Source organism: Eptesicus fuscus, chromosome 14 (genome assembly GCF_027574615.1).
Source record: "Eptesicus fuscus isolate TK198812 chromosome 14, DD_ASM_mEF_20220401, whole genome shotgun sequence".
Taxonomy (NCBI): domain Eukaryota; kingdom Metazoa; phylum Chordata; class Mammalia; order Chiroptera; family Vespertilionidae; genus Eptesicus; species Eptesicus fuscus.
The window spans coordinates 25,598,703-25,624,103 of NC_072486.1; the positions used below are offsets into that span (position 1 = coordinate 25,598,703).

General features: G+C 40.8%; 1 protein-coding gene across 1 annotated transcript in view; it reads right to left on the bottom strand.

The window, feature by feature from the left end:
- Window positions 1–391: 391 nt before the first annotated feature.
- The window catches only part of ASB4 (ankyrin repeat and SOCS box containing 4), a 56,314-nt gene continuing 31,304 nt past the window's right edge, over window positions 392–25,401 (bottom strand). Inside the window, exons 3-5 of the mRNA XM_008148881.3 lie at window positions 9,999–10,489; window positions 797–910; window positions 392–580 (exon numbers count right to left, since the gene is read on the bottom strand). Coding sequence (XP_008147103.1) covers window positions 392–580; window positions 797–910; window positions 9,999–10,489 — 794 coding nt within the window. The remainder of the gene's footprint in view (window positions 581–796; window positions 911–9,998; window positions 10,490–25,401) is intronic.

Genomic DNA, 25,401 nt, shown 5'->3' on the forward strand with positions numbered 1-25,401 from the left:
CTATTTTGCCAAATGAACAGTAATGTAAACTTATCACTGATAAGGGAGATGGGTCGTAGGAAACTCTGGGTCCCATTTCAAATGAGATAAGAAAGGAAAATTTTACAAAAATATATCAGGCACCTAGTAAGAGCACCTATTCCTGTTAGTTATTATTGTTCTGTCTGTACCTTCTGGATACATTCTGGCCTTTGAGAATGCCTCAGCTTTGCTTCTTTATCTCCCCTCACCATGAAACCCTAGGATCAATGACATGACATAGTGTTTGTAAAGTGTTTTGAAATCCCTGAAGTGTTATAATCAACCCAAGTACCATTTTATTTATGTAAACGGTGTCTACCCAGCGAGTCCACTTAAATATCTGGGATTGGGAACCTCTGTCTCATAAGGCTTAATAAATGATTCCCTCTGGCTCTAAAAGCAAGTACTTTTTCAATGACAATGGGAGGGAAAGCAGAGGAATTACTCTGTGACATCTGTTGTGTAACGTTCTTCGGATGGCGCATCTCGATAAATGCATGAGAGTCCTTGGAGAGTTACTGCACACAGTGAAGAGAGAGTGGTAAAAATCCCAGTATCTCTGAAAAGGAAGGGAAGGCAGGTTATAGTCAGAAAAGCCCCCCCCCCCCCCCCGTTGCCATCCAAAGAAATCAACAATGATGATTTTAGGCCCGATTTTCTACATAATGGCAGCTTTCTAGGGTCTCTGATAGCAAGACAGATACTTTTCAGTACTTGCATTGCAGTTTGGAAGTACTTTATAGTGAAAACCAGAGGAAGTGAATTGATTCTTTACCTCCAAGTCATCATCAGGGATAGCCCGTTTCCACTTTACATTCCACTTGATGTGTTCGTAGGCATTGACTACAACTTCGATTGCTTTGGGACAGGAATGGCAAGCCTGTATCACCTGCAGATGAAGCAGAGTTCCGTTTATTTAATGCACATATATGATTCAGTCATTCCACTCACAGAGACTTCATGAATGTATTGACCTATTGGGCTCCTTGGAATGCTGAAATGCTTTTGAGAAGGCTCATGACTTTAAGTATCCACACACTGCCAGCCTCCATGGTGGATGGAAGGATTAATAACATCAGACTAATTTCCTTCACCATCCAGAAGTAAGTGAAAAAAGAAGTTCTAACAAAGAAGGTGGGAGCCTGCTGAGATGCATGCCCTGCCCTTACAGCACTCACACCTCCCAACAGCCTCTGTGACCACCAGAAGACCTCTCGCTCCTTTCTGCCAAGATGGCCCTATCTCTGGAAATCCTTTGGGTGTGGCCTATTTTCATTTCAAAGTGATGCTGGCTCTTCAATGTGGCCTACAACTGGTCCACAAGAAACCTGTATCTCTGTCCCATCAGCAGCAGCAAAAGCACTCATGATTCCTAATTTTGTCACCTTCATTTTCTTTGCCAACAGGCAAGCAGCTTCTGCCATGGACTTTCTCCTTTACATTTTCTCATCGTGGGTTATACATCAATTTCATTTTTCCCTTGAACGTATCAAGCTCCCTGCAGAGTTCTCTGAAAGCCTCTCTCACTGGACATGAGATGAAGAGGAAGCCCCCCAACCCTACAATTGTAAAGAAGGCATGTCTTCACTTAACTTTCTCCAAAGAAATTTCTCCCTTATTTCCAAGTCCTTCACAATCTCAACCTATTGTCATTGGGGAAGAGGTCACAAAACTAGTTTTCCTGACCTCCTTTACCAGTCCTTCATAGGTGGTCTGGTATTGCATTTTTCAATGTGCTAGTAAATACCTAACGTCTTGGGTCCCTGGGCAAAACTGAGACAGAGAGATTTTAATTTTAATACCAGTGTGTGTGTGTGTGTGTGTGTGTGTGTGTGTGTGTGTCCAGATCACCTGATTGGAGGTCAATCTGAATGGAGGGCCCATGTTGGGGAGCAAAAGATAAGAGCAAGTAAGATGGAGCTAGTGGACAGTACACCTGGAATGCCAGTCCGAGGAGCGAGGGATTGACTTAACAGGCAATAGGAGGAGGTTATTACATATTCTTGACAAAATAAGGGTTATATTCAACCAATTCGTTGCATTGGAAAGCCTTCTTGGGCACTCTGTTAGCACTATGGCACTAATTCTGAAAAGTTCATGACCTGCTTTTTGTCATTAAGGAGTTTGCAACCTACCTGAGGAGAAAAGATGTAGATATTTGAAGTTGGAGAGCAATGTAAGCCAGTAAATAATAAGGGACTATGATGAAGATCATCAAGTGTCCCTTGAACACCAGGAGCAAAGCACACAGGAGAAAAACAAGGATATCAGGGAAGAGAGCAGGGAAGAGGCTGAATGGGATGCACCCAATGGCTTCTCAGCTAGTCTCACTGTTAATCATGAGAATGAAGGGTAAGTGAAACTTTGAGAAAGAATCCGGGCTTAATGACTAATCAGATATCAGGAATAAAGAATGCAACTTTGACGTATGAGATCAAGGAATGAGGAAATTGGAAGGTCAGACTAATTTGGAGATGGGCAGATGAGGAGCAGGAGAACATTTCATATGCAGTGTCTTCATGGCAGTCAAACATGTACATGGTAGATGCTCCTATACAGGCAAGGTGAAGATGGAGACTTTTGTACCATCAGAGAATGTGCTGGCTAAACCTATGAGGCTCAATAATACTATACATGGGTATAAATGGAAATGATAGAGGACCATGGTATGAGGAATTTGAAGCTAGCAACATGAAGTCACTGAGTGTACGGTTGGGAAGAAATGTGCAGTAACATCCTTATATAGTGTTTCCACCATACAGACACAATAGATGCAAATAACATCAACAGTATAGATATGTAGAGTAAAATAATTAAGAGCTAACAGGTTTTGAATATTTATTACCTTTTTTTTTAGTATACTTTATTTGTTGGTGTATATGATTTAAGTTTGCACAACGCTTGTGTTTAACAATAAGCTTACAAAATTTAACCATCAGATATCATGAGCTACTGTGAGCCAATGCCAGCATACAGCTGCTTTTGGTAGTGCCTGCCTTTAAGAAGCACAGTCATAAGCCATTGAAACTAAATGTATATATTAAAGCTCCAAACCAGTGAAAGCATTAGAATCATCCTGTCCAGTGGCTGGGTCCAAATAAGCACTGCTGGAGGCTAAAACCAACAGTAGTTAGCATAAATGCAAAAAGACCCATTGCAAGGCCAATGGATTTTGATATTCAGCAGGGCTGAAGATCAGCATAATATTGTCCTGCTGTGGGCTCAATGGCTGAAGGCAATTCCTTAACCTGATAATCAATCCTTTTACTGTTTACCAAACTTTACCTTTGATATGCCTGTATGCATTCCCAAAGGGCAAATGTGTATTCAGGTGAATAAAAGCTGACAGGTCCAGGTTTTCAGAGAGCTTCTCCACTAGAGAGAGGTTTCCAGCCTGGCCCCCCATGCCTTCTAAGTTCATATTTCTTGTCTAGTGTTTTCATTTGTGCACAGCCCCTTCTCCAGATCCTGAACCCTAGCTGTAAATGGATGCAGCAAAGCACAACATGTTTAATGAGAGGTTCCATTCACATACATATTCTGGGCACAGAGCACAAAGCTAAGCTGCTGAGCATGACTTTTTTAGCCAGGTCTAAACAAATAAAGAATAATCCGCTATCATCAACCCATATCGGGTATGCAGGTGGGCTTGAGCCAGAGATCCATTGCTATGGGACTTCTGAAGAGACAGTATTTCTGAGTCTACAGAAAGTGTAACTCAAAGGATTTCTATCTGGGTACATTGCTATCAGGGTAGGCAGGTAATTGTCCAGGATCTTGATCTTGGAAAACTCAGGCAAATAGGCCTGATTTTTTTTTCTTTTTTTTTTCTGTAGCTGAGATGAGGATGGCATATATGTAGCTCTATGCAAAAGAGACAGAGAAAACTTGAGGCTGACTAATTGCTTTAAACACTAGTTATAAACTACGATCATAGTATCATAGAATGTTAGGGTTGCAAGGAACCCTAGAGATTATCCCATCCCCCTAATTTGGAGATAAGGAAATTGAAACCCAGAGCAGTCCAAATTAAGAGGAAGCATAGTCTTGTGTTTTCTTCATCTGAGTTTAGTGCTCTTTCAAGTACATTCTCATGATCTTATTTTAATCCTTAGGTAATGACTGGTGAAATAAATGATTGAGGACACAAATCCCATTGCAGAGACTTTTAAAACAAGAGAGACTATCTTCCACAATTATTTTAGGTTGGGCCTTTGTCACTGCAAAGATGTTGCTAGTGATATAAAAATAATATCCATCCAGACCTCCATACACATTGTTCTCTAAAGACCTCCAGACACAGCCCTTCTAGAAGAATGAGCCATGGTGAGAAGTATGTTAGTAATTACTTGAGTAACCCAAAATAAAGATTTAAATTTAAGAGTTACCAGTACAGGGATGATAGCTGAAATTAATCCAAGGCCCGAATCAAGCATCTACTTATACTGGAATTATGAAAACAAAAAAGCATGAAGAAGTCAGAAAGCTTATAATGAGGCTCTGCACATGGCTTAGTTGTCCACTCAGAAAACTGAGCTCTATGCTCTGCATCAATTTCCCAGGCCACACTCATTCTTCATGAAAGCCACACTGGATATATTTAAAGACAGAGTGCCCACACCCCAACACAGGTACTTTGTCCCTAGGACTTCCTTACCTCTCCCTTCTTGCCAACACTGAGGACACAGAACAGATGTGGATGAAAGTTACTCTCCCCTTTACAGTGTATTTCCTACTTCTCAACAAGGGTTTCCAGATTTAGCAAATAAAAATAACAAAGGCTGTCCAATTAAATTTGAATTTCAGATAGACAACAAAGAATTTTTAGTATAAGTATATCCCAAATGTTGCATGGTCCACATTTATATTAAAAATTACTTATACTTTATCTGAAATTCAGATTAACTGAGCATCCTTTTTTTTTCTCCGGCAACCCTATTCCCAGCCCCTATTCAGAAAGTGTTCAGACTAAGTTATGGATACAGGAACGGACTTCATTCACAGGTCAGGAGCCTCACTTCACACATTTGGTGCTTCAATTTGCACCTGGCCTACTCCCATATATCACAGGGAGATAACTTCTCACTTTTCATTAAAGTAAAAAAAAAAATAAATCAAATAGTTCTTAACCTTCAGTCTTTAGATGCACAGACTCCAAAGCTCCCACTGCTGTCATTAGGTTTTGCTGACACAGATGGCGAAGTTTTCTGCTAACAGAAGACAGGGCCCGCGGCAGGAAAGGCTCCTTTAGCCTGACAACCCTCCAGCTATCTTCACTGGCAGGTGGGCTTCTTACAGGACTAAGACAGCTAGGCTCACCTTCTTTAGGCCTCAGTAATTATTTCACAAAGCAATAACAACAACACAAAAGACCCTTAAGAGACAGCAAACTCTAAATCATCACTAGATGCCGACTCCTGGGAACCTTGACCACCACATGAGAAAGGACTGGTTTGGTGGACCTAGAAGCGAGAAGCTTCTGCTGGTTTTTTTCCCATCTGAGAAATAGAAGGTGCCCCATGAACTTCACCTTCTGTGTCTCTAGTCATCCTTCATGGAAGGACAATTGGTCAAAAAAGCTCTTTCTTCAGTGGTGGCAACTGGAGAGACTTTTAGATACTTTTTGCCTCATCATTCTACACCTAAAAACATAGATTATAGAACAGATTCAAGATAAATCTCCTGTCATCATTCCAAGGCAAGTGGCACCTCTTAAGTCACTTCAGGAAAAAAATTCTAAAGCTACTTCTGCCCTTTTATGTTAATATATTTGTGTGCAGAAAGGTACTTTATAATTAAAGAGACGTCTTGTACCCTGGGCATCATATACAGCACTGTTCAACAGCAGAAATCATCCTTACCTCCCCAAACCCTCACATACCTTTCCCTCCCCTAGAAAAATGTCTTTCTTGCCCTACCAGAAAACCCAATCTTGGCTCCCTGGGGTGTCACTGCTTTTTGAATTATGCTGAGAGGAAAAAAATCAAATGTCCTTTTGTACCCTGGGAAGCAATTGCAGACCATATAATTCTTTCCCCCACCTTATGTAATTTATACATTGGCTTTCGGTGAAATACACCCTCTGCAAATGTGCATTGTATTTGGAAGGCAGCATCTTCAGCTCTCTGACCTTGTTCCTTGTAAAGAAGGAAACAGAATTCCCCATCCACAAGAGAACAAATCACTTTATCTTCTGTACAAATGAGTCAGTCATTTACTTGTTGTAAAGATGACTTTCTCTTTGGAAAGTTGGGCTGGTTAGTAGTTGTTCTAAATCACTGTGAAGAATCTGCATAGTACCAGTAAATTGAATAGTTTTTCTTCAGTTTTCCTTTGGAAGGGGGCCAGTTCTCTTTTACTGTTGGGAAAGGACAAAATGTTTATAATACCAGTCATCCACCAGTGGCCAACTCTATCCTAAATCACTTTAGTGTATGGCCAAACTAGAGGAACTCAGAGGAGCAAAACAGAACTGAATAAGAACATGCTGATGGTGGATCAAGTGTTCCTTGGCACACATAACTGTGTGCCTATTTCACAGGCTAGAGGAGCCATCAAGGCTAAAGGAAAGACTCTTGCACTGGACCAAGTGTTCATTTTGGAAAGAGGAGGAAAGGAAACAATTTTGTTGAGGAGCATTACCAGGGTCAATGATGTCCATGATGGACTTACATACTCCTTAGACCAGGGGTCCTCAAACTTTTTAAACAGGGGGCCAGTTCACTGTCCCTCAGACCGTTGGAGGGCCGGACTATAGTTTAAAAAAAAACCACCTATGAACAAATTCCTATGCACACTGCACATATCTTATTTTGAAGTAAAAAAACAAAACGGCAAAAACACCTGCATGTGGCCCGCGGGCCGTAGTTTGAGGACGCCTGCCTTAGACAATCCTGAAAAGTTGATAGATATTTTTACCTTCATTTTTCAGATGAGAACATTGGAATCTAAGAGATTGAGGAGCTTGTTCAGAACCCATACAGCTAGTAAATGGCCAAGCCAAAACTCATGCCCCTGGTCACTAAGCTGCTGCCCCTAATCCTTCTCGTTGGTCCCTCTCAGAGGACTGCTTTTGTGAAGAGGATCTGGGGCCTTCCTCACATTCACAAGACTTCTTTCTGGAGGACAGAAACTCTGTTTAAAGGCTCATTCTCCCTAATCTGGCTCTTGAAGGAGAATGAGGAGAGGGTCTTTTAGTTGCGCAGAGACCTGTTTCATCCACAATCAACCAGCAGTGAGTTTCCGAATAAAGCTCAGCATTTAGTCTCTAGACAGTCTCATATGCTGTCTCTCCTGGTTGGAAAGGCCCCTGTGAGTAAACCACACCCAGGAGCACTGATTCCACTACTCAGTGGACATGTAGTAATAACAATACGTATAGCCATCATTTGTCCACTGCATCTGGCTTCCTATACCGTAGTCATGATGAAGACTCCCAAGTTTGTACCTCTGGGCAGGACCTTTCCCTGAACACCAGATTCCTACATCAACCTGCCTACCTGACATCTCCTCCTAGATGAATAGCAGGTATCTTAAGCAAAGCAGAACCTTGATCCTCTCTTCAAATTCAGCTCCACCTGCCTTGCTTCTATCTCAGGAAATGGCCCCTTGATTCTTTCTATTCCTTGGGCAAAATCCTTGAATTATCCTTGACTCCTCTCTCTTCCTGACGGTCCACAAATAATCAACCAGCAAAACTCATTGACTCCCTCTTCAATACCTGCTCTGAATCTGACCATTTCTTAGCACATTCACCATTTCCACTGTGGGTCTAAGCCACCCTCATCTCTTATCTAGATTATTGCAATACCTTTGCCCCCCTAGAGTTATTCTCCAACAGGCTGTCAAAAGGGTCCTTATGGAATATAAATCAGACTACGCTTCCCAGCGCAAAATTCTTCAGTGGCTTCCTCTCTCCTTCAGAGTGAAAAACCAAGGACATAACCATGGCCTATGAGGCCATAAATATGGTCTGTAAACCACCCTCATGTACACCCCTCTGACTTCTTTCTCCTTACTCAGTCCACTTCAGCCACTCTGGCTTCCTGCTTTTCCTCAAAAATGCTTAGCTTTCTCCTACCTCAGGATCTTTGCCTCTGCTTTTCCTTATACCTCGGCTGGTCTTCTCCCAGCTCAAGTAGTCACATGACTTGCTCCTCCATGTCCTTATTTTCTCTAATCACCTTTGCAAAACAGCATATATGTAAAACATACAGGTGGAGATGTCAGGTCATTCTTTTATTTTCTTTACCTTGCTTTATTTTTCTCCATAGCTCCGAACAGATCAGAGTATATTTATTTGTTTGTTATTTTGTTTTGTTTTTTTCCTGTCTCCCATTAGAGAGTATATTCCATGAAGGCCTTTTTTAATTATTGCTGTTGTTTATTGTTTTATCTCCAGCTCCTAGAACAATGCCTGGCACATAGTAGGTACTCAGTAAATATTTCTTAAAATAAAATGAATAAATTTGACCACTTACTCTCTGTGACTTTAGGAAAATATCTCAATGCTATTACCTTTTAAATGAAGGTAATGCCCATGCCTATCTCAGAGGTTATTATAAAAATAAAATGAAATCTGTAAAAAGCCAATTGAGAACTCAACAAAGGACATTATCATAACATTATTTTTATTTTTTTAATCCTTTTCATCAAAATCATTTGAAATTTTCTATGAAAAATTATTATGTTCCAGAACATTGTGAGTATTACATATAATTCTAAAGGGAAAATGACTTAATTATCCTTTGAAATACTGACAAGAAACAAATCCCTTATGAGATTACAAAATTCACTGACATCATATCTACAGCTGAACACTCTCTGGGTTGTCCATGTGGAATTTGCCCTGACTGGGTACACTCCCCTTAAATTCTTTAGTGGAACTTTTCTTCCAATTAAGCCTCACAGTGCAGGACTTCAGATCAGTCTCTGATACTTTACCAATGGAGGAAGTAGAAAATGGCTGTGAACTTAGTAAAACTGTCAACTGGCTTTCTGTGGTCCTACATTATTTAGTTGCTTTATACCTGAAACTCCTCTGCTTCTTGTTAATTTTTTTTAGAACGAGTGAGATCCTAGGTATGGTGTTATTTGATTGATTTTAAGGTGAAATGCATTTTGGTTTCCAAGTTAATTACTGTCATCAACCTAATTCCTCTACGGTCATTTACCATGGCATATTAAAATGGTCTCTTTATGTGTCTGTCTCTCCCACTAGATTCTAAGCTACCTGAAAGTAGGTACTATGTCTTAGTCATATCAGCATTGTTAACATCTGGCCCCTGCTAGCCCATTGAAGATTATCTATATATATATATATTATTAAATAAATATATATATATTAAATAAAGGCTATGCAGCGTGATATTGCAAGAATAGACACTAAACCAAATGATGTAAGGTTGAATCCTGGCACTGCCACTGTGTGAGATCAGGCAAATTGCTTAACTACTCTGTGCCTCCGTTTCCTCCTTTGTAGAGTAAGGATCATATTATTGTTCCTCTCCTAGGGTTGTGATAAGAATTAAATTTAAAAATGCAAAATGCTTATAACAGGGTGCTTAATAAATACAATGCACTATCTATAATAAATATAATTATTAGTACTCAACAAACATTAGCTTTCACTAAATGCAAAACTGAGTGGCCCATTCATGCCAATTCATTCCAAAGCAGTTTCAGTCATCTTTAGATCAGACATTCTGCTCAAGAGATAGCAAGTGTACGCCTGTCTGACCCCGTTCACCTCTCCTGCAGGCTTAAAGTGGCTTCTGATCTTTCTCAGTTCAGTCCCTCAGGAAGCTACTGCCAGTTCCCTGGTGTTCACCCAAGACATGGAAGGTGATCTGCCCCTCTTCTGCTCATTGCCTGCTCTCATGGCATGGGCAAACGGAAGGCCAGGTAGAGGATCAGAGGTAGTTAACCCAGAGATGCAAGCCTCAAGCTTGAGTCGCTTGGGGAAGACACAGCCTCACCTTATGGAACTGTGGCGGGTATATTCGAGCAGCCCCATGGTTCAGTAGTAGCTGGTAGCAGATCTCGGGCTGGGCGGCAGGCCGCACGGAGGTGACCTTCAGCACGTACTGGATGGCCGCACAGCCATTGATGTCCATGAGGTTGGCCTCAGCGCCCGCTTCCAGCATCATGTGCATGAGCACGTGGTCACAGTTCCAGGCTGCCTTGTGGAGCGGAGACTTGAAGTCATCATCCCTGGCGTTGACCTCCGCGTGGTAGTCGAGCAGCATGCGGCAGGTGAGGTGGTGCTCCCTGCTGTACTCCTGCTCCTTAAAGCGGAGGGCCCAGTAGGTGGCGACCGCCAGGGGCGTCTCCATGTGGGCGTTCACGCTGTCCACGACGGCCCCGTGCTCCACGTAGAAGGCCACCAGCTCCGAGAGGCCGAAGTGGGCGGCTGTGTGCAAGGGGGTCTCTTCATCCTGGTTGTTGGTCTTCATGTTCACGTTCGCCCCTAGGAAGGGAGATTGAGGAAGCCGATTGTTTAAACTTATTTTGACCTTATGCCCAAGGTTCATTAAACAGGACTTTCCCTTTTAACCTCTGACTGCCATGCATTACCCCTGGTGTCCCAATTCTCTTTCCGGGACCCATGGAAGCCACTCCTTTGACACAACAGTGCCATCTGCTGGACAAGCAGCAGATGCACTAGGGTGGGGCGTCAGGGTGGTGGGAGTGGAGAGCAAAGGATTTCAGGCTGTTTGTTGAGTTTTAGTTCTTACTTTTTAGTGGGTTGGGAAATACAAAGTGGTTCCTATAACTAATCACTTTTTAATCAATAAAATAGCAAACATCATTGAAAGTTGATACCGCAATCTTTGAAGCTCATACAGGTAGTTTCAAAAATCATCAGTTTCTTTGAATGTTTCACAAAATCATGTTTTTCTTCTTTCCCAGCAGAAAAGCCTGAAAGTTTGGTCCAGGCAAACATTAGTGACCTGTTCAACGGACAGTACTAGAGCTGTCCAAGGCTGTGAGGCTCCCTTGGAATACAGTGGGGGGAAAACAACCACCACAAATACTTTGACCTCCAACTAGCCTTAAGGTCATGTTTTCCATCGAAAGGGGTGGAAGCCAGTAGTATAATGGAAATACCCATTGAAAGAAAGACAAGCCCAGTGGTGAGGTTTGGTGGTTGAGCATCCACCTAAGAACCAGGCCACCGGTAGATTCCCAGTCAAGTCACATGCCTGGGTTTCCATCTTGGTCCCCAGTTGGGGGCATGCAGGAGGCAGCTGACTGGTGTTTCTCTCTCATCGATGTTTCTATACCTCTCCCTTCCTCTCTCTTAAAATCAATAAAATATATTTTTTAAAAAAAACAACAATGGCTGTTAGAAATAAATTTTTAGTACTTGGAAAACTCCTTAGGAATTATTTAATTCAACCCACTTATATAACAGGCCAGGAAACTGATGTGAGTTTTATTTTTCTGATAGGAAATGTTAAGAACTAGAATGGTCAACTTGAAAAGCTGAAATTTTCCTTCTCTGCCTAATTTAAAGGGGTGAACCAAATGACCCTTGGGGGCCTACTATATTATTGATCCTACTGAAAATTTATATAGCTACTTCAAGTATAAATCTTAAGATATTTATTATTATGCCAGCAACAAATATTTATTAAGCACTTAACATGGGCAACATTATGAACTAAAAGCTTTTCTTAAGTCGCCTCATGGAATCTTCCTAGTATTTCTTTGCAGTAGGTACAATTTTAAAAAATATATATTTCATTGTTTTTTTACAGAGAGGAAGGGAGAGGAATAGAGAGTTAGAAACATCAGTGAGAGAGAAACATCCATCAGCCGCCTCCTGCACACCTCCTACTGGGGATGTGCCCGCAACCAAGGTACATGCCCTTGACTGGAATCCAACCTGGGACCTTTCAGTCCACAGGCGGACGCTCTATCCACTGAGCCAAACCAGTTAGGGCAGTAGGTATAATTTTTACCCTAATTTTATAGCTAAAGAAATTTGTACTTAGGCTAATAACCACACCAAGCTAAGAAGTAAAGAGGTTGGAAAACAGACAGCCTGGTCAACCAAAGGACTTGTATGCATGCATATAAGCATAAGCGATGGATGCAGACAACAGGGGGTGAGGGTGAGGGCAGGACTGGCGGGGTGGGGGGACAATGGGGGAGATACGTACACAGTTGTAATACCTTAATCAATAATAATAATAATAAAACAGTCAGCCTGACTTCAAAATCTCTTACCACTGCTCTATTCTTTCCACTTCGTTATTTTTCTAGAAAAATTTTCCGTACTTTACTCTTGATTTTGAAAACTTGAAAGTAGTATAGAAATCATGTTGCATTTTGTTAATTTAAAAATATCTGTTCTCCAAATATTGCTCCTCTATGCCCTTTCTTATGGCATTCTCTGATCACATAGAACATATTTGAGAAAAGCAATACTCCTACAAGTGTGCTCAGTATTCTATACAAAATCAACCCCCAGTGAGGTTTCTGAGGGCACATTGCTCCGTAAACTCTGAGACGGTCAGTAGCCCAACTTGCAGAAAGCAGAATTATAACCAAAGCTTGTCATGCACGGAGCCATCTGTATTCATCAGTATTCTGCCCCAGAGAAGTCCTGGGTCAGGTCTCCTGTTAGGTCAGCCCTTCTTTTCTCTGGAGGGCAAAGCAATGAATAAGAATGTCTTCCCAGAAGCCTTACTCAGGGTCACCGGAAATGCTGGAGAGTTTCCAGTAAGGAAGGGAATCAAAGGGTCAGGATGAAAATTTTACAGGCCAGATCGGAACAAACCACATTCTTTATTTTTAAATGTACTTGGACATTTGTAATTGATCCTTGACCTCTTGGTACAACTAGACAGGCTGCGCAGTTTCCCTTTCTGAACAGAGGGTCCTTATCTTTATAGTATTTGGATTGTGACTTTGAATGCTTTATGTTTCCAGGGAATATGTAAAGTGGGATGATTTGACTACTTTTCTTTTTAAATATATATTTTATTGATTTTTTTTACAGAGAGGTAGGGAGAGGGATAGAGAGTTAGAAACATCGATGAGAGAGAAACATCGATCAGCTGCTTCCTGCACATCCCCCACTGGGGATGTGTCTGCAACCAAGGTACATGCCCTTGACCAGAATCGAACCTGGGACCCTTCAGTCCGCAGGCCGACGCTCTATCCACTGAGCCAAACCGGTTAGGGCGACTACTTTTTAATTCTAGATTTTGGGGAATTTTTAAAAACATATTGTTAATGCAGAAATACAATGCATTAGTGTCCTAGAACTGTTGTGACAAAGTACCACATACTAGGTGGCTTATTTCATAGTTCTGGAGACTAGAAGTTCGAAACTAAGATGTGGGCAGGGCTGGCTCTTCCCGCTCCTTCGGAGGGCTTTAAGGGAGAATCTTGACTCATGCCTTCTCCTAGCTCCGTGGTCGGCAAACTGGGCTTGCGAGCCACATGCGGCTCTTTGGCCCCTGGAGTGTGGCTCTTCCACAAAATACCACAGCCTGGGTGAGTCTATTTTGAAGAAGTGGCATCAGAAGAAGTTTAAGTTTAAAAAATCTGGCTCTCAAAAGAAATTTCAGTCGTTGTACTGTTGATATTTGGCTCTGTTGACTAATGAGTTTGCCGACCACTGGCCTAGCTTGTGGTGATGGCAGGCAATCCTTGGTGTTCGTTGGCTTGTTGATGTCACTCCAAGATGTGCCTCCATCTTCACATGGTGTTCTGTGTCTCTGTGTCTTCACAGGCCTGTCTTCTGATAAGGACACAAGTCCTACCGCAATAGGGGCCCATCTTGCTCCGATCTATCTTAACTAATTACATCTGCAACAACCTTACCTTCACATACTGAAGTATTAGGGATTAGGACTTCCATATACCTTCTTTTGGAGGGGGTGGGGAGAGAGCACACAATTCAACCCATAGCATGTAACATGCATTAAATAATATATAAAAATACGTATGTGCAGTTTAAAAGTATTGTAAATAAAGCAATCTCTCATGTAATCATATCCCAGGTCAAAAAATTAAACACTTTAAAAAAAAAGAAGAAGAAGAAGAAGAAGAAATCAAACACTTTCAGACCCAGAGAATCCCTTTCCTATCTATCTTTCTCTATTCAACTCCTCCATCTTGCCAGAGATAATTATTATCCTGACTCCTTTTTAAAAAAATCTATGTTTCTTATTGGTATTTTACAGAGAGGAAGGGAGAGGGATAGAGAGTTAGAAACATCAATGAGAGAGAAACATCGATCAGCTGCCTCCTGCACATCCCCTACTGGGGATGTGCCCACAACCAAGGTACATGCCCTTGACTGGAATCGAACCTGGGGTCCTTCAGTCTGCAGACCGACGCTCTATCCACTGAACCAAACTGGTCAGGGCTATTATCCTGACTCTTATGATAATCATGTCTTTGTAATTCTTTATAGTTTACCACCTTTGTTTATATCTCTAAATTAAATAGTTTGATTTCATTCATTTTTAACTTTATGTAAATGGATTAAAAAGCACATTCTTTTATGACTTGCTTCTTTCACTCAACATTATATTTGTGAGAATAATTTGTATCGTGGTGTTTAACTCTCCTTTGTTCATTTTATTGTGTTCTACTTCATAGCACGAGTAACCCACAATTCATCCATCCTACTGGTGCTGGGCATTTCCAGTTTCAGGTTATTCCAACACTGCTGCCAGAGCATTCTTGTAGAGTCTCGAACCCTGGGACTTTTGGCAGGGTTTCCCTGAGCTCCATACCTATGAGAGGAATTGCTGGGGCATTGGACAGCCTTAGAGCGTATAAAAAAAGGTGTTGTACCAGTTTCCACTCCCATAAGCCATGAGTGAGGGTTCTTATTGTGCCATATTCTTGTCAACATTTGGTATTTTCAGTCTATTTAATTTTAATCAATCTGGTGGGTGTGTAGTGACATCTCATTGTGTATGACTGTTTGTTTTCCTAGTTAATAATTCAGTTAGCCATATTTTAATATTTTTATTGACCAACATTGCCTTTTGTTTACTACTATAAACATTTCCATGTTGTCATATCATCATTTTAAATATAATTTAAAAACAACTATATAATATTCCATAGAGTGAGCTTACCTTACTATTGGGTATAAAACTTTTTTTCTAAAAATTTTTGATCTTATGACTAATACTACAATTAATAAATTCATAAGTAAATTTCAGGATTATTTCCTTGGCATAAATTCCCCCAAAATAGAGTCATTAAGATGAACCATGAACTATTGTAAGGGACTTAATGAATAATGGCCAAATGTTATCTGACCTTATAATAGACAAATATGCAAATTGACCGCACCTTCGCTATGCCCAAGCCACGCCCACCAACCAACCACGCCCACCAACCAAACACGCCCACCAGGAAACTGTTGCAGGGAAGCTGGGGTGTGGCGGAGCCCAAGACCGGGAAAGCCGCCTGAGGCTTTCCCGGCCTTGGGCGCCAGCGGGGTGCCTGCTCTGATCGAAGGAGTGAGCCGACCTGTGGGGTCGGCTCGCTCCTGCGATCGGGTCGCAGGGACGCTGGGGTGCAGCAGAGCCCGAGGCTTTCCAGGCCTTGGGCGCCAGCGGGGTGCCTTCGCAGATCGCAGGAGCGAGCCGACCTGGGGGTCGGCTCGCTCCTGAGATCGGGTAGCAGGGACGCTGGGTGCAGCCGAGCCCAAGGCCACCGCCCAGGGCCAAGCCCGGACCCTGAAAGAAGGCAGAAGGCGGTGGCCACAGCCAAGGCCTGGGTCCCCGGTGCTGGCAGAAAACTGCAGCCAGGTGAATGAAGGTCTATTGCACGAATCTTGGTGCAAACGGGCTACTAGTATTTATATATCTTTCATTGATGTGGAAGAGTGCTATTTCACTCACCAGTGTGTGGTTATATATATTTTTAAGTGTTTTGTTAGTTTAGAAGTAAAAAAAAAAAAAAAAAGGTCTCTTTTTAAAAAATGTGAACTCATTTAACTTTTAGATTTTGAACATTTTTTTCTGTAATTATTAACAAGTGGTATTTCTTCTTTGGCTAAATGTCCAAATTTTTGTCCTTTTATACATTGAAGCTTTTCTGTTTTATAATATATATGAGTCCTTCATTAAATTAAGGTGTAATCCTGTGTTTTCATAATTGTTATAAAATTTTAAACCAGTTTACTTGGACTTCCTTAAATACAATGATGCTAAAGAGGAAGAGAGAGAAACATCGATGTGAGAGCTTAGCATTGATGTGAGAGCTTAACATAGATCAGCTGCCTCCTGCAGGGATCGAGCCTGCAATCCAGTCATGTGCCCTGACCAGGAATCGAACCAGCAACCCTTTGATGCATGGGACAATATCCAACCAACTGACCCACACTGGACAGGGCCAAACAAGTGTGTGTGTGTGTGTGTGTGTGTGTGTGTGTGTGTGTTTTAAACATTAGAATGTCCTACTCCTCTTAGAGGTTGCAAAACTATCCAGATTAATTAAAATTCAGTTTTATCATAGATTTTTTAAATGTTTAATATTGGACTCATCTGGAACTTATTTTGGTGTAGACATCAATTTAGGAAGAATTGACAGTCTTACAATATAAAGTCTTTCCAGCCAAAAACATGGTCTGTTTCTCTAAAAGATTTTCTTTCCATTCTGTAAACTATATTACCCCACCCCCACTCCTAACCCCACCCTATTTTTTTTTTTTTTGCAGTAATTTTCATTCTACAGGAGCAGGGTAAATTATTTCTGAGACAAAGTAACTTTAAATGAGAGAAGGCCTTTCATGAACCTTTTAATTCATGCAAGATGGTCTCCAGAAGTAGTCTGGAATGGTTGCAAGTGAATGCACTAAAAATTTTCATTTGTACTGTTTAATAAAAAACAAGGACTTTCCAGATTTCACCGGTAGGCAAAGGAGACATGGATTTGTATGCACCAAGAGTGGGATGAAGAGAGGAGATAGGGTAACAATGTGAACAGAAAGTGGGAGTTGGCCCCAAGAAATGGGACCTGGCCAGCTAGGCCAGGCCAGGCCCCGGGAAAAGATAATCCTGAAGCCAGGATTGCTGAGGGACACAGTACCAGCCAGTATTAATTTTTTTTCTGTCCTCCCAGTCTGTGCAATTGTCTTCTTTCATTATCCCCCAATGGAGAATAAGTTTATGAATCCTGGTGCTAAGACCTCATATTCCTTATTTCTTTCCAAATAAAGTTAAACTGCCTCCCAGTGACTGTTGTTAGGCTGGAGGATCCTGGGTGTCACCATTGTGGCTCCATCTGCTGGGCTTTGCTACTCCCTGCAGGATACGAGTTGGCCCTCACAGCCTCCCAAATACCATCACCTCAAAAGCTACATGATAGTGCAAACAAGAGGAGGTCTCTGACTCTACAGAAACTGTCACCATGCTTGCTTTAGTTTTCTTTCTTCCAAGATAAAATTTTACATTAAAAACCCAGCCCATTTCTCTTTTCTTCTATCCCTTTCTGTCTCCACAGAGATAACTACACTAAAGTTGATTTTTGTCATTGTAAACTTTTGTTCTTTCATTACTCGTATATTTATCCACAAACAACATTTACTATCATTATATGTTCTTAAAAACTGTGTAAGTGGTATCTCACTTTTGCAATCTGTTTTGATCAGTCACATTATGTTTGGAGTGGGGAACTGATTTTTTTTTTTTTATTTCAACTGCTGAATAGAACGACATTGCATAATTAAGCTACAGCTTAAGCATTCCTCTGCTAAAGAAAGTTAAGTTGTTTTAGCTTTTTTATAATAACAAGTACCTTTCAAATTGTGCAGGAGTTTCTTGAGAGAGAGAAATAGAATTGCTGGGTAGTAGTGTATGAACATTTTCAACTATATAAAATTATAATCATTAGTGCTTATATCAATTTATATGTACATTGGCACAGTTTAAGTACTTCCAACCCTGGATACTGTCAAACAGATTAATGTTTGCCAATTAGATGGTATGAAAAGATGTTTTGATTTAGTTTGCATTCCCCTGGTTACCAGTAAAGTTGAGCGTCTTTGCATATGTTTACAGGCAACAAGACTTCTACTTGTATAAATTGTCTATTCATAGCTTCTATGCACATTTCATTGGGATTTTTATGTTTTTCTTATTTATTTTTCAGGATATACATAAGATCATTATTGAGAAAACAATAAAAACTTTATTGAAGTCAAAGGACTTAAATTTAAATAAAGGGCAAGCTTTCCTATGTTCATGGATAGAAAGATTCACTACTGTAAGGATGGCAATTCTTCCTGAATTGATCTATAAATTTAATGCAATTAAAACATTATTTTCACAGAATATGTATAGAATAAAGAGCAAGCGAACCTTAGAAAAAAGTGGGGGAAAATGAAAAGGAAAGAAGAGATGGTGAAGAAGGGGTACTTCCCCTATCAGATATCCAAGCAAACTATAATTAAAGCACTGTGGTACTGGTACATAGAGAGACAACTAGACCAATGAAATATAATGGAGAGCCTAGAAACAAACCTACTTACAAACAGCATCTGTAATGACAGATGGGGCAGTACCAATGGGTGGAGAAGTAATGGGTTGTTTAATAAAAATATTGGGACCAAACACTATCCGTTTCGTACAAGCACAAATTTGAGCTTGTGTGTTGAGCGTTTGTGTGTATGTGCCTGTGTGTTAAATTTCAGATAAATCAAAGGCGAATGAAAAGCTAAATAATAAACTTTTAAAGTATAGACTTATCTGGGGGACGACTTTGGAAGTTCTATAAGTGACTAAGCACTGTGCTGTCTGTACACCTGAAACTAATATAATATTGAATGTCAACTGTAGTTGAAAAATAAGAATAAATAAAATAGACATGTAGGAGTTTGGCCCAGAGGGGAATGGGCAGCCCTCCATATATGGTCACTGTGTTTAAGGAGTACCCTCTCAGCTTACTAACTTTCCACTGAGGCAGTTTTATCCAGGACTTCTCTTAGAACTACCTGTTCCAGCCCTTGACTAGATCTGAAACAGAATCCTCCACTTCTTTGACCTGCCCTTCTAAAAGAATTTTAACTGCTGCATTTGATTTTGTAATCACTAAACTACAGTTATTTTCATTATTTCTATGCACTTATTGGGTTGCAGTGCTTTCAGCATCTACCAACTCCAGAAGGTGGTCGAGGTAGATTCCTGGAAGAAGGGCCTCACCTTCTCGGCTGGTGTCTCCTTCCTTTCCCTCGCACCAGCTCTGCAGGGGCTGGAGACCGCCATTAGTAAGACAGATCAAAAGGAATCGAAGTGCTGAGTGCGAGGAGAAGGGTACACACCTTCCCCAGCTGCATGCTTCCGGTCTGCGGCTGACTTGAGCAAGGGCAAAGGGACGATCCGCTATTTTAAATCCAGCTTGAATTATTTGCCCTGGAAGTCCAACTTTTGAATGGAGACTCACCTGCAAAACTTAAAGTGACTATATAACTTTCCCTTACCTAAGCATTACCAGAGAAGACATCCCCCCACCTTAGTTTTCCTCCCACAGTAGAGGAGAAGCTAGATCCTCTGAACAATTTAAAGAAATACTGGAAAACAAAAATTACATTTTGTAAATGAATACATACCATGTACTTTGCATGATCCAGTTAATAGTCACGTGTCTAGTACATTTTTAAGGGAGGGCATCTTTTGGTAAATTTTATAAAAACACAAATACCTGAGACTATTTTTCTATTGTCATCCTGCATTAAAAATCATATTTAAAGGGTGTAGAATTCCTGGGTGATTTTACCCATAATTTTCCATAAGTTTGTTCTACTCTTTTCTAATACTGAAAATTATAAAGAAATGGAAGTCCCCCAACATTTTGGTCCTTTACAAGCAATCTACTTTTTATTTACTCACTTGTTTGTATACTTTTACTATTTCTATTGCTGAAAATTGATATTTTATTAAAGATTTATCTAGGTTTATATATTTTTTTAACTTATTTTGCCAAGAACCAAACCTGCTCAATTCATCTCCACCTGATGTGTGTTTCTACACACTAAAACATTGCTTACTGCCCTGTTTTAAAATATTGGTCAGATTAAGAAAGAAAACAGTGTTTTATATATTGAAGACTTATAAAACCTCTTTTTGCTTAATGGTCCTCACCCACCAATTATCTAGTCATGGTCACTGAAAAGAAATCTCCTCTTACAATTTTTTAAGCCCTAATTCTCAAATGCATGTATGAAAATATGGTCCATTACTCGTGATTTTAATTTTTAATGCCACCTTAAAAACTTAGTTTTCTTAGAAAAAGCACTAAGACAGGATGAAAAGTATATGTGAGAGAACATAAGGAGACATGAGTTATTATCATGGGTTATAATAAGAAGAATTTGAGAAGACATTTGGTTCAACTTATTAACTTGAGGTAAAAGTTTAGAATCTTCATTAGCTCCTTGTTTTGTCAGAGATGTCTTCATTCTCAGCAGCTTTAACTTCAACTGCCTCCATTCAAAACCGTACTCATATAGGCTTTTGTGCAGGTAAAAGACGGCACATTTGTTCAGCGTTCTTTTGTGAAAATATTCATAACATCTGCTATTTTTCAAGCCCTCACGAGGAGTTTTACATATATTGTCTCGCTTGTTATTAACAGTGAGCATTCTTCAGAAACATCTATTATTCGAAGATTAGACTTTTTTTTTCTCTCTCTCTATTCAGGGCCTTTCATTTTCTGCGATTGTTTCTTGAGTCTGCTTCTTTGTCAAGGATGCAATTCTGTGCAGTGTCAGGTTTGTTATTAACTGTCACCAAAGCATATTTTCAGTTGGCTGCTTTGTTCTAGTTTCAATTTTGCCCTTTTCAATCTACAATCTTTGGCAAATATATTGCCCTGTATCTTTCATAGTCTTGTCTTAAATGAAATCTTAAATGAAATCCCATTTCCTCTAAGGCCCCATTTCTCTAATTCTCACATTCTCCTGGGTCTGGAGTTGAGAACTACCCACTTCCAGATCAACCATGGTGCTTTGGAACCATTAATCTGCCACCCTTGTGTACACCCCTCATCCGTGAAGGCTGATGTCACCCAAGAGGTTACTCTTGCTCCCTTCTTATCTACGATCTCGTAAGCTCTTAGTCACTCTCCCATTTTCTCCGAAGACACAGGTATCTGGTGCAGTCTCTATTATCTGTGTCCTGACATCATCCTGGAATAGCTCTGCAGATGACCCATCCAACACATTCACACTCAGAATTCTGAAATCTGGGGCAGATTGGATTACCGTTACCAAACGTCTTGATCTTATTACCAAACAAGGGCTCACTGCCCAACGTGCATAGAAGATAATCCTATGACACCAGCTTTTGAGAAAATAAAAAAGCTTTTATTGCAAGGTCAACTGGCAAGGAGACAGGAGGCAAGGCTCAAGTCTGTCTCCCCGATCCAGGTTCCCAGAGAGATTTTTAAGGGGTCTCATCGCTGGATGTCCCTGGACAATGAGCCCTTTGCTCAGGTTTTGTGCAGACACCGACATGCCCTCGCTTATGTTGTTTCCTGGACTGCAAAGCCCTTCAGTTTTTTTTCTTTGACTGACTGCCTTCACTCATCCTTCAAGTCAGCTCCATGTCGTCCAGAAAAACCTTCCTTCACCCCCAGGCTGTCTCTCCACAGCAAAAATGTTATTATCACTCTAAGGAATAACAGATTTGGGTGTCTTCTTTCTCCTTTTAAGATCTTTCAAAACAGATGCTATTTCTATTTGTCTTTGTGTCCCTTGTGTCTGGTACATTCATGCAATCAACAAATGTTTGTTGAGCCTCTGCTGTGAACCACTATTGTTCTAAGCTCTGGAATCCACAGTCAATAGCCAGACAATGTCCCTAATTTCATGGAATTTACATGCTAGTGAAGAAGAGAGACAAAATAGGCTATATATATATATACAATATGTTTATATACAATATATACAATATGTTTATATACGTAAAAAGGTCATGAGTGATGTTATATAAATCACGTGTGAAGAAAAGTAAAGCTGAGTAAAGTGATGGAGAAGGGTGAGGGAAGAAGATGACACTTATAATGTAGACTTTCTGAGGATGTGACCTTGGTGCAGCAGGGAGGTAACTATCTGAAGATAATGGGAAAAGTCTTTCCTGGCCTGAGGGAAATAGCAAGAGAAAAGACTCTGAGGTAGGCAGGAACAAGATGGATGTACTCAGGAAATGCAACAAAGGCAAGCATCATCAGAGGTGAGTGACAGAGGGAGTGGTTGGAAACAGCATTGGCGAGGCAGGCAGGGGTCAGACGATGTCAGGCTCAGAAGGTCACGGAAAGACTTTAGACCATATTTTAAATGTGAGGGAAACATTGGGGAGGGAAATGATCTGATTCACCTGGCTGTGTGGAGGGTGGGCTGTACGAGAGGCAAGAGTGAAAGCAGAAGAATTATTGGAAGTCTATAATTGTAGACCAGAAAGAAATGCGTGATGTGGGCAAGGGCACTCTTAGTGTATGTGGTTTGAAATTGTCTGACTGGAGACACACTGAGTGGCCAGATTATCATGATCTCTGAACGCATGATAATCTGGCCACTCAGTGTACTTATGTATAAGGGAAAGCTTGCAAATCTTGATGTGTCAAGGGACCAGGAGATAGTGGCCCCCAGCCTCTGGCTAGTGAGTCCTCTGCTTCTTTCTAACTACCCACAATGCAGTTCTTATACATGGAAAAACCTTATTTTAAAATCCCAACTCTGTGGTCAGTCTACACTGAGTGGCCAGATTATTATGCGTTCAGAGATCATAATAATCTGGTCACTCAGTGTATATTTTAATGGCACCATCATGTCTTGGGGGGTAGGGGGTTGTGATGTGAGGGAAAGTGATGAAACACAGATGCCTTCTAGGGTTTTGGCTTGAGCATCTGCAGAAACAGAATTGTCATTTATTAAGATGGAGAGCACGGAGGCAGGGACGGGAAACCCAGTTTCAGTCTGGACATGGTAAGTGTGAGTGGAGATACGTTTTTATGTAGTTGGGCAGAAGAGCTGGAGTTCAGAGGAGAGGGTCAGGCTGAGAAAATATGGGAGCTAACACCATTTGGTGAGATTTGAATTGATAGAAACAAATAAGATCACCAAGGTGAGTTTAGATGAGAAAAGCATATCTTCACCTGGGACCCACCAACTTTTAAACGTAGAAAAGAGAAACAAATCCAGGAAACAGGGCTGAAGAAAAGCCAGGGAAGGGGTAGAAAACAGCTTGCTCTACTAACGCCATTAAATCAAGCCCTTTTTTTTCACATACTCTGTTCTTCTAGCAAGTTTCTTCTTTGACAGCCGCCTGTATTTTTTAAAACATATTAAAACCATGAAGCAAATATCACAAACTATTTCCTTCTGTCTCCTGAAGCAAATCTTTTTCATATCAAAGCTTATCGCTCAACTCCACAGAATATTGCTTCTCATCCCCTGGGATACAGCCTCTTTCTCATCCAGCCCATGTGTATTTATTCTTATGTTTGTTTTTAATTTACTCAACCTAAAGGAAAAGCTATCTTTCCAGACATGAACAATCCACATGTAGGCACTGAGCTCCGTCACCTTATACTTATTTTATTTTTTTATCTCTTCCGTTAAAAAAAGAACACCCTGATTAAAATTTAGTAAAGTAACCATAGATAAGACCGATGAACTCAGACTTTGGAAAATGTACTATTTAGCTACTTCGTGCTAATCTTGTTGGGGCTCATAAAGTCAGACCATATCTTATGATTGGGACAGTGTTTATGCTAAAGAAAATGAACGTTATTATTGTCATCCAATGGGGGGGAGGGGTTTAATCCTGGGAAGATTCCTGTTATTATCCTTTTTTTAAGGCCTTGAATTTGGCAAAAGTGAACGACGACTTCTTTTTCTACCCAGGGACAAAATTCTGTCTGTTCTGGACCCAGACCAACAGGTGGCCAAGATTGAATGGCCCTTAGCACACAGAGGCAGGTCTGGAATGAGACGGGAAGATGATGAGGTATGAATGGGAACGATACTGGCAGCCAAAAAAGGATTCTCCAATTTTAAGGAGGTGGGCCCACTTGGATAATCCAAGGTCATCTCTCCATCTCAAGGTCTTTAATTTAATTCCATCTGACAAATCCCTTTTGTCACATAGGTAATATATTCATTTACAGATTTCAGGGGTTATGAAGTAGACATCTTTGGATGGTTATTATTCTGCCTACTACAGAAAGATAAAATTTGCCCTCAGATGGGAAGCTGGAGGAATGATTAATGTAGACAGAGCTAAGTGCAGTTCTTGCTGCACCAAATATGTATTCCATTTCTAACTATATGCTCCCATTTCATTCTTTTAAGCCAATATATTCTGTTCTGTGATATATTAGTACTGTAAGAGGCATAAAAAGTAAAGGCTCTGTAGCCCAGGCTTGTAGCTCAGTGGTTAGAGCTCTGGCCCGAGGACTGAAGGACCTTGGTCCGATTCAATTCCCAGTCTAGAGCATGTACATGGTGGGGGGGGGAGGTGGTGAGGAGGGGGCGGGCGGGAGTGTTTGCTTCCCAGCCCCAATTGGGGTGGGTGTGGGAGGCAACCAATTGATGTTTCACTCATATTGATGTTTCTCTCTCTCCCCTTCTCCCTTTCTTTCACTCTCTCTCTAAAGATCAGTGGGGAAAACAAAGATACTTGGGTGAGGACTAAAAAAAATAATAATTTAACCAAATTTGTGCATTCTGTGTACCTTTGTATACTTATAATTTACATTAACATATGAAAGATTCGGAAAGTACTATGGTAAGGAAATCTGTCTAATTTAACTTGGGTTTTCCCAAATTTATTTGACCTAGGAACTTGCTTTTTGTAACACCTGTCAACAGTTCCAGAACCAGTATTTAATCTAATGGACGTTGGGAAATGCATTTCTAGACAATACAAAAGTAAGACATGGGGAAAGAACCACACTTGAAGTTCCATGAGTTCTTGCTTGAGCTCCCTAGAACAGGTTTGGATTATTATCAGTATTCCCATTTAGTAAGTGAGGGTTGGTATTCGAAGAGATTAAATCTTGTGCTTACTCATGTAGATAGTGATTGGGGATGGGAGGCAGGGTAGTCAGGATTTAAACCCAGGCAAGCTCACTCCAGTACCTATCCTCTTAAACACTACATTTGAATTAAGCTTTCATAGCAAGCCATATTGGAGCCCCTTGGGTCGAATATGCCCCCTGATCTAATCAGCTGTGGTGGGGAAGGACCCAGTGTTAGAGAACATAGCAACCTACACTTTCCCTTCATCAAAGACTGTGAACAAGGCAGTTCTAGAAGGTGAGCCAATGGCAGTTTTATTGACGGATACACCCAGTCTATAATGGAGAGTCACAGGACTGGGCAACTGGGCAGTTCTG